General features: G+C 39.9%; 1 protein-coding gene across 3 annotated transcripts in view; it reads left to right on the forward strand.

The window, feature by feature from the left end:
* PPFIBP1 (PPFIB scaffold protein 1) overlaps nucleotides 1-9628 on the forward strand; it is a 70773-nt gene that overhangs the window by 2476 nt on the left and 58669 nt on the right. For all 3 annotated transcript variants that reach the window (XM_007446294.1, XM_007446295.1, XM_007446293.1), the window contains exon 2: nucleotides 2111-2316. In XM_007446294.1, the coding sequence (XP_007446356.1) occupies nucleotides 2111-2316 (206 nt within the window). The remainder of the gene's footprint in view (nucleotides 1-2110; nucleotides 2317-9628) is intronic.

Below are 9628 nucleotides of genomic sequence, written 5' to 3' on the forward strand. Positions count from 1 at the left end.
CCAGAGCTGGTGCAAATGATTTTCAGTGCTCGGTTTGGATATTTTGAGTATGTCGGCTATCTCCCACGTGGTATAACGTTGGTTGTTCTCAATTAATGTCTCGATTTGATCACTGTCGACTTCAACTGGTCTGCCCGACCGTGGAGCCTCGTCCAGCAAGAAATCTCCAGCACGAAACTTCGGAAACCACTTCTGACACCTTCGAACAGTCACGGCACCTTCTCCATACACTGCACAATTTTTTTTTAACGTTTCAGTTGTGTTTTTACCTTTCTTGAAATAATAAAGTATAATATGCCGAAAATGTTACTTTTTTCCTTCCATCTTCAATGGCTACACAAAAATTCACTAATTTTGATGTTTTTATTCAGTGCACGCTGATATGACAGCTGTCACATGCAATCTAACAAAATTATTTCGAATGAAGTTAAAGACATCTAAGCGCTATTAGAGCCATCTTACAGAAAACCCGAACGAACTTTTTGGCCAACCAAATATATGCTTTTATTTTTTTAATTCAAAAATTTTTTTAAGTTTTAACTTCCTTTTTAAAAATTGAAATACAGTTGATTTATAGTGGTAGTTTCAGGTGTACAGCAAAGTGATTCAGTTATACATACGTATATATATATATATATATATATATACATATATATATATATTCTTTTTTCAGGTTCATTTTCATTACAATTATTACAGGATGTTGAATATAGTTCCCCGTGCTATACAGTAGGTCCTTGTTGTTTATCTGTTTTATGTGATATATGCTTTAAATAGTTGAAGGACTATTCAACCATTTACTCTGTCACAGTTTCAGAAAATATAACAACTAGAACCAATTCTAGCCTCTTACCAGAGGTTACGTGTAACCTTACACTTTTAGTGAACCTCTAGTCAAGGAAAGTGGTATTTCTGGAACAGTAGTTGAGGGATTACATTTTACATATTCCACTAGATTGGTGTGCTCGTTCCTCAGCCCTGGCAGGGCTTCAGGACCAACATTAGAGTTATTAAGAAAATCAAGATTCCCCAGCTCCCACCTCAGACTGAGTCAGTCAAAGCTTTGTGGGTGGGACCTGGATTTATATTTTGAAATTACCATCAGTATTTCTCCAGCTGAGGTGTGAGGGAGAGGAGGAGGACTGACTGCAAACATTTGGGGAATTTTTCTGAATACATATCTCTCCCCTCTCCCCACCTTGTTTTGTGATGGAGACTGAACAGTATAGAGGGTTACCGTGGGCTCGTGTGTTTTTTAATGGTATCATCAGATGATCCTAATACTTAAAACTGCTGGAATAGGACATTATAGTCTGTCTGGGTTTTGATGCTTTTCTGTTCTTCCTTCCTCTTGACATACTCTCCTCTGTTTTTTCTGAGTTCTCGTCTCAACTTTACAGGGTTTCCTGAGGGGGTTGATTGACACCGTTATTTGGCTCCATTAGCGTTTACCACTGTGCATATCAGTGGTCACCATCAACACAATTTGGTAGATGTTTGGTTCAAATCTTGTGGTCCAGTATTAGGAATATCAATGGAATGAACCAGCTGAAAGAGAATTCCTTTCCCCATTGTGAGAACTGGCCAACTGGAGAGAGAACTTACACATTGGCTCACAAGTCTCATCAGTCATAAGACCTTCAGATTTGTGAGGTGATGGCCTAAATATCATAACTGTTGAAATTTAAGTAGAAAGTTGGTATGTGTATTTGATAGACCAGAAAATAAAAATCAAAGAGATGTAGAGGTGTATATGGGTACTTTACTTTCAGAATGGGCTGTGAGTCAGTTGTATGGATTTAGGTAGTAGAATGTTTTCTCTAATAAGTAATAGAAAACAAAAAGGGCTGTAAAACTATGTTTTCAAGCTGATGTTATCAAGAGCATTTGATAGTAGGCTGCAAACAAAATCGTGGTGGGGGGAATGTTTATACACACATGCACGTGCATATACAAATGCCTTGGAGAGGTTTACGTGATTGAATTCTCTTTTCCCTGTTCCTTGTTTGGTCATTCCTCACTGTGACTAGACTTGCTTGCCACCTTCAGCTTTGGTATATTATCCAACATAAATTGCTCTCTCTGTGATTTTTTTTTTTTTTAAACCTAGGTTCTAAGGCCCTGGAATATTCCAATGGGATTTTTGATTGCCAGTCTCCCACCTCCCCGTTCATGGGAAGCTTGCGAGCTCTGCACCTTGTGGAAGACCTGCGCGGGTTGTTAGAGATGATGGAAGCGGATGAGAAGGAAGGCTTGAGGTGCCAGATCCCAGACTCCACGGCGGAAACGCTCATCGAGTGGCTGCAGAGTCAAATGGTAGATGTCTGCTTGTTACAGGTCCTGCACCGTGAATCTTCTGTTGCTTATTCCAAAATTTAGAACGTAGAATAGCTGATCAGAACAGGAAAAAACAGTCATAGGGCAATAGGTTTGCCCTGATTTTATCCCTTAAGAGATTCCAATTCCCTTTTGACTCTAAGGATAGTTTTGGGTTTTTTTTTAAAATTTATTTTTGGCTGTGTTGGGCCTTCGTTGCTGTGTGCGGGCTTTCTCTAGATGCGGCGAGCGGGGGCTACTCTTAGTTGCGGTGCACGGACTTCTACTTGCGGTGGCTTCTCTTGTTGCGGAGCACGGGCTGTAGGCGCGCAGGCTCAGTAGTTGTGGCGCACAGGCTCAGTTGCTCTGCGGCATGTGGGATCTTCCTGGACTAGGGCTCAAACCCGTGTCACCTGCACTGGCAGGCGGATTCTTAACCACCGTGCCACCAGGGAAGTCCCAGAATAGTTTTTTTTTTAAGTGCTGTTAGTATACATTTCATGAATGCCAGCTGGTCACCTGATTTTACCCATAAAAGTGGACTAGCTTTTCAGTTGTGCTTGAATGACCTGCTGTGGCTTAAAAACAAATAGTCCTGTGAGGGAAAGAACAGTTGCACTTAATAGATGCTTTCCTGGTAGTACTGGGAAGTTTACTGTAAAAGGACCCAGTAGCAATTCAAAATAGGGAGTGCAGTGAATAGATACTTCTAATAACCAGGGAGGTTGGTAGCAGTAGTTGATGTCAAGTGCCATCTAGTGGTTGTGGCAGTCATTTCAGTTCCAGTGCATGAGTTAAGCTGTGGATTGGGCTTTAAATGGTGTTCTTATTCACTGAACAATGAGCCTCTTTCTAGGCATCGGGCAGATCTGCCCCTTCCCGGGGCATAGTGGTAAATACCATGGTTTTAGTATGTGTTAAACACGTAAAATCTAGAGACTATCACAAAAATATTCAGAGGAGAAAGAAAAGGTGTTTATTTTGTAAGTATTTAAAGGATATTCAATTTTTAGGAAGTTGCATGAATAAGCCTAGAAGTTAATTGTATCAATATTTATATAAAAGCTAATGAAAATTGTATGAAAGAATCAAGATCTGTTTTTGGTCTGTGGTGGAAATGTAAGCTGTTTGCTTTGGGAACCTTAATAGTACATCCTACGACTAAAGCATTTTCATGTGATGTGACACAAATACCGGGGTTCCCACCCAGTCCCATGCTGGACCTTCTTACCCTTCCGGCCAATATATTGTACCTTCCCATTTCAAGTGCAAACAGTACGATCCATCTTTTAGTGGTGGTGCAGCTATGCAACCTTGATAGTTAGAGATATTTTACTTTTTATAATACACAGTTCCTCATTATTGTACTTTATAATTGCTCTGCAAGTTTCTCCTCTAGAGATTTAAGTATCCAGGTTTGCTGATTTCTTTGGAGAATTGCTTCATGCTCTGAAACCAGACATTTCCTAGCATATTCCTCAGGCTATTTCTACTTCCTCTCTCACCCCTTCTTTACTCCATGTTTTCCTGACCATTCAGCACGTAATAGGAAAGGAACTTATGCTGGTACAGGAATCCATTCCCAGCCAGCATCCAGAGGCAGCCAATGGCAGCCATAGCTTGAGAGTACTGTGATTGAATTTTTCACTTGTGTCTAAAACATTTCCATTAATATGTGCTCAATCTGTTCTCTTACAGTATTTCTGGAAAAGATTGAAAGTGGTGATGATGGTATCTGAACCTAAACCATGTCATTCATACCTTTTTCAGAAACTTCCAGTGACAGTCACAGCTCACTGAGAGTCCACCAAAGTACTTGCTGGATTGCAAGGCCTTTAGGACTTACTCCTCACTGCTTTCTGGACCTAGTGTCTCACTGCACTTCCCCTCTTTCACTCCACTTCAGGCACATGGGATTCCTCACTGATTCTACAACATGCTGGGGAAACTGGCCTCAGGGCCTTTGCACTGGCTGTTCACTCTGCCTGGAAAGTGCTTTCCTCGGATAACTGTATGACTAGCTTTCTTGCATTCTCCTTTAAAAGTTGTGCTCTCGGTGAGGCCTTTCCTGGCCACCCTATCTAAAATTTCACATATTTATTCTTCGTAGTACATCTCCCTGCTTTATTTTTTTCTAAAACTCACCACTTTCTTACGCAATATGTATTTGCCGTATTTATATGTATTTTCTATCTCTCCAACTGGAATGGAAGCATCATGAATCAAAGATTTTTGCCTATGTTTAAAACAAACCAAAAGTGTATCGATGTTGCCTAGAACAATGCTTGGCATTTAGTAGGTGGTCAGTAATTATATTTGTGATGAATGATGCTCCATGAATGATAAAATGGCAAATACATTTGGATGAACTGAGGTTATTTATTGTGTTAAATTTATTCTTTGAATGCATAATGGCTTGTTAATTTGTGTTTTGGGTTGCTCTCTATCTTAATATCTGACATTTTAAACTTAAGTAGCCACAAGATGACAAATACTTTACATACCTTACAAAGATTCAGTTCTCATCCAAAAAATGACAATTAAAAAACTAGATGTGAGTCCAGGGAGGTAAGTTTTTGGAGGGTTAAACTTATTTGTATTTGTCCAACTGATTTATATCTGTCCCCTCACGTGAACCCCAGTCCTTTCAAATTACATGTATTTTCTCAAGCACGTAGAAAATGAAAAAATAAAAGAAGAAAGATGGCAAAGGGCAAAGCCCAAAGCAAGAAGGGGAGAATGGGAATGAGTGTTTGGAATAATGAAGGCATAGGTGTGACATGAATAGTCAGAGCTTACCCTGTAGCAGACTTTAATTTTACATCCAATAGGTAGAGGGTCTTAAGGCTTGCAATTTAATGATTTGCTGATAGTGTAGCTTTCTCCCATTTTAATATGTCAGAAGTTGTGATGTGTCTTACGATCTTAAAAGAGGTATCTATTATACACGTTTTAGCCGGGATTGTTTCTTTCTTTAAATAATAAGGTACCTAGAGTAGTCAAATAAATTCATGGAGACAGAAAATAGAATAGTGGTTGCCATGGGCTGGGGTAGGGAGGAATGAGAAGTTAATATTTAATGGGTACACAGCTTCAGTTTTGCAAGATGAAAAGAGTTCTGTAGATGGATGGTGATGATGATTGCACAACAATGTGAATGCACTTAATGCCACTGAACTGTCTATGTAAACATGGTTAAAATGGTAAATTTTTATGTGTGCTTTACTCTAATCAAAAATTTTAAAATTAATAATTTGATAAAATTTAATGGCATCTTAGAATTGGAGGAACACAGAATCCTACAAATTGTATTGTACATCAAAATAACGAATAAGGGAGATCCTGTCGTAAAAAAGCTGTGAATGATAAGGGAAGGCAGGGCTGTAAATTGGCAGTTACAAACGCTGACCCCGGAGACAGCAGACTTGAACTTTAAATGTTGGCTCTGACTCTTAGAAGCTTGTAGGATTTGGGGAAATTTTCTTAAGCTGTTTGTCTCAGTTTCCTCATCTGTAAAATGCGAGTGATAGTTTCTGCCACACAGGGTTATGAGGATCCCACAAGCTAACATAGGTTGAGTATTTGTCGGTGAGCCTGGTGGAGGGTTAGTCAAAAAGGTAATACTGAAGAGTGGATTGTAGAGAGCAAGGGAAACGTTTAACAGGGCCCTTTGCAATGAGGGAAAGAAAGGGTTGAGTCCAGTTACAAGGGGGGTTAGGTTACAAATTATTTCTACAGTTTACTTCTCTGATAAAAGAATACAGATATTTCCCAGACAATGGGGAAGCTTCCACAACATTTTAGAAAAACTAATTAATGATACTAGTTACGTAATTAAGATTTCATTCATGTTTAATGATGGCCAACTTGGGAGTCCATGTACTTGACTGACTGATGCCAATCTACTCATTAGTGCAACTGGGCATTTGAATTTCTAACTATTATTTTACCCAAGCCAGGAAGATCCCCTGGTTTCCTGTAGGGTGCAGGTTACTCCTTCACTACTGATTTCTGCTGCCTGTTCAATTGTTTCATATGATCAGAAGCTGGATAAGAAAAAAGAAAATAGTAACACTAGTAGCCTGTTAGAGTGAAGGGTATTAAATCTACAAGAATCAATTTGTTTTAATCAGGTAGCTATACCTATGGCCTTCTAGGAAAGAATAAGTTTCTTCTAGGACTTGGAAGTTTGTCTCCTGTGGTTAAAAAAAATCAATTGAATACAACATATTTGTTCAATAACTGAGGTATAATTCTCTGTTTTGATTGTGAAATGTTGTGTGTTAACACAAATATTAATAATGGAGAATTATGTGCTTTATCCAGCTCAAAGTTTAAGAGAGCAAATAGAAAAATATGTCTAATTGTTTGAGCCAAACAAGTCGTTTTTGTTTACTTTAGAGCTAACTTGATGAATTGCCCTAGAACATTCTTACAATGCTTTTTCCAGTAGATGGAGCTGAGGTTCATGACGTTGACCATATCCTGAAATCCCAAAGTGTCTGATCATTTGGCATTTTTAATTATAAAGCAGTCTCAAAATCACCAGAAATTACAAAAAGACAGTTTTCAACAAAGTGAATGAAAATACTGATGGTAAAAACTGCAAGTCAGGCACCATAAGCCAGGAGATAAGTAGCATATAAAATGGGGGAAATGAAGTGTTCTTGACTGGCTTCTGACCTGTTAAATCATTATAATGCATTTCTACCTTTTCTCTATGTTAAAAAAAAAAGATAATATTAATCCTAAATGTACCTCGTTTAAATGTTTCTGTAAAAATAACAATACTCATAATTTATTTAAAGAGTTCAGACATGGGGTATGTTCTCTCCAGGGCTGCTGGCTGTTCTTCCCGAGTCCCTGACCCTCAGCCACAGAATCCATCCCCATCCCACCATCCCCTGATCCCTGCTGCTCTCTGGCCAGCTTCTCTTTTCCTGCATGCCTCCAGGGAATGTTTTTTCAAGCCTTGGCAAACAAGGTACATCCTAAGATTGTATCCCATATGTGGTCACAATTATCTGAGTTATGCCACGTCTCACTGAGACATCCTGGTTGAAGTTAAACCTGTTTTTCCCTTAGGCTTCTGGAAAACTCACATGGAAAGGGTCCACAGAAACAGGAAAGCAAATGGACCAAGTCAGCAGAATTCTCCATCAAGAGAGGCCAGTGCTGTGTGAACAGTGAGAGAGGCGCTTTCAGTGGAATCCCTGGCTACCAGTAGTTGTTGGGATTGAATAAAAAGATTCCTCTATTCTTTTATGAAAGTGAGTTAAGGAAGAATAAGTGGCAAGAAAAATAGGGACAGCATTTTTTCTTGATCTCAAGTTCCCTTTCCCAAAGTAGAAGAGTTTCTTTGGCTAGCTCTGCATCCTGTCACATAGCTAGATTTTAATAAATATGAATAAAGGAATGAATAACGGGGGAATGAATGAATATGGTGCACTGCTAGAATAGGAGCTGGGCCTTAGTTTCTACGGGACCTTCTGTTCTCCATCCTTCTGGGACTCAGGGGACTTGGGAGTATACCTGTGACCGGGATAATGTTGCAGCCTCATCGTGTACCCCCTCCCTGCTACAGAAGCTTCAGGAGCATGGTGATGTGCGTGAAAATAAGGCGAGGAGCGGGTACAGCCCATCTTCTCTCCTCAAGAAAAGTGTCTAAAAGAACTCTTTAGGAGACACTAAAGCAGTCTAACCTCACCCTGTATTGGCTGTGGATGCACGAATGAGCGAGGTGCTGGCATGCCCTAGCTGTGTAACAGGATAGCCATTGTATCTTGGCAATTAATATTTTAATTTGGCACAAATACTCCAAGGGAAGCTCTCTCACTGTATTTCTAATAAGACTGGCAGATAAAAGCACTTGGCATCTGCTGCTCTCCCCAGCATTTCAGATGTAGTTACATTTTTGGAGTAATGCACCTCAGAGGCTGGCCTACTGCTGTGGTTTCTCTCGCTCCAGAGCACTGTTTAGTTAAGAAGATACTTTCTGTCTCTGGGAAACAAGCACTGTGAAAATTAAAACCCAGAAAAACAAAACCTCAAAGCCATAGTCTAATTTTGACCACATCTGTAATCTTGACTTGGAGAGTACAGAATATATTCAGGCTCATTCTTAGTTTCAGTCTTTGATGTACTTTCTGACAATGCTAAATAAACTGATGTCTTTCTAGGAGAGAGGGTCATGATTGGGCTTTTGGGATGGGATGAAATGTGTGTGAGGTTTATGTCCCCTTTTGGTTTTCTTTCTGAGCAGAGATGCTGAGATTTTGGAATAAAGAGAGGGCTTCCTGAAGACGTTGGTCTTCTGAACTGCAATAGAAATTTAGGAAGGAAAAATAAGTGGGCTGTTTGCAAGACTGACCCAGACTCAGAGGTACTATAGTACATAGGGTCACTGGCCGGTTGGAGGGGATGCTCCACTGGCCCCAAATGGTAGCGGTGTTGCCCTGAGATGATTGTTTACAGCACAAAGGTAGGCCTCCCCACCCTAATTACACCACATCAAGTGCGAGGACAGGGCACCAGAGCACCGCCTCTGCCTGGTGGCTTGATTTCCAACGTTATTGGTGTAGTGTTCTTTGACTCTTAGGACAAAAGAGTATGAGGTGCCTTATTGCGGTGTTGGACCAAAATGAAATATGATTGTGATATTTGTGGCTGACAAGATTCAAGTCTTATCTCACTCTCTCCTCTTCCCCAGTCTTTCCTAGGAGAGCAGGCAATAAATGTTTGCATGCGGTGGTACAGATATAATACTGTGATTAGGACATGAAAGACCCTGTATTAGATATGTCTTTTGGTAGCTAAAGATAACATTTAATTAAAGGAACTTGAGTGAACTGCACATTCCCTTTTCTTTCTTTTTCTTTCTTTCTTGCTTTCTTTTCTTTTCTTTTTCTTTTTCTTTCTTTCTTTCTTTCTTTCTTTCTTTCTTTCTTTCTTTCTTTCTTTCTTTCTTTCCTTCCTTCCTTCCTTCCTTCTTTCTTTTCTTTTCTTTTCTTTTCTTTTCTTTCTTTTCTTTCTTTTTTTGACTGCACCATGCAGCTTGCAGGATTCTCAGTTCTTCAACCAGGGATTGAACCCGGGCCACGTCAGTGAAAGCCCGGAATCCTAATCACTAGGCCACCAGGGAACTCCCCCTTCCTTTCCTTTATTGATACTGAATTTTAAGAAACAGAATCGTGAAATCAAAAGGGCATGGCAGTTTTGTGTGTGTGTGTTGTTTTTTTTTTGCGGTGTGCGGTCCTCTCACTGCTGTGGCCTCTCCCGTTGCGGAGCACAGGCTCCGGACACGCAGGTTCAG

The sequence above is a fragment of the Lipotes vexillifer genome, unplaced genomic scaffold (assembly GCF_000442215.2).
Source record: "Lipotes vexillifer unplaced genomic scaffold, Lipotes_vexillifer_v1.1 scaffold477, whole genome shotgun sequence".
In the NCBI taxonomy this organism is placed as follows: domain Eukaryota; kingdom Metazoa; phylum Chordata; class Mammalia; order Artiodactyla; family Lipotidae; genus Lipotes; species Lipotes vexillifer.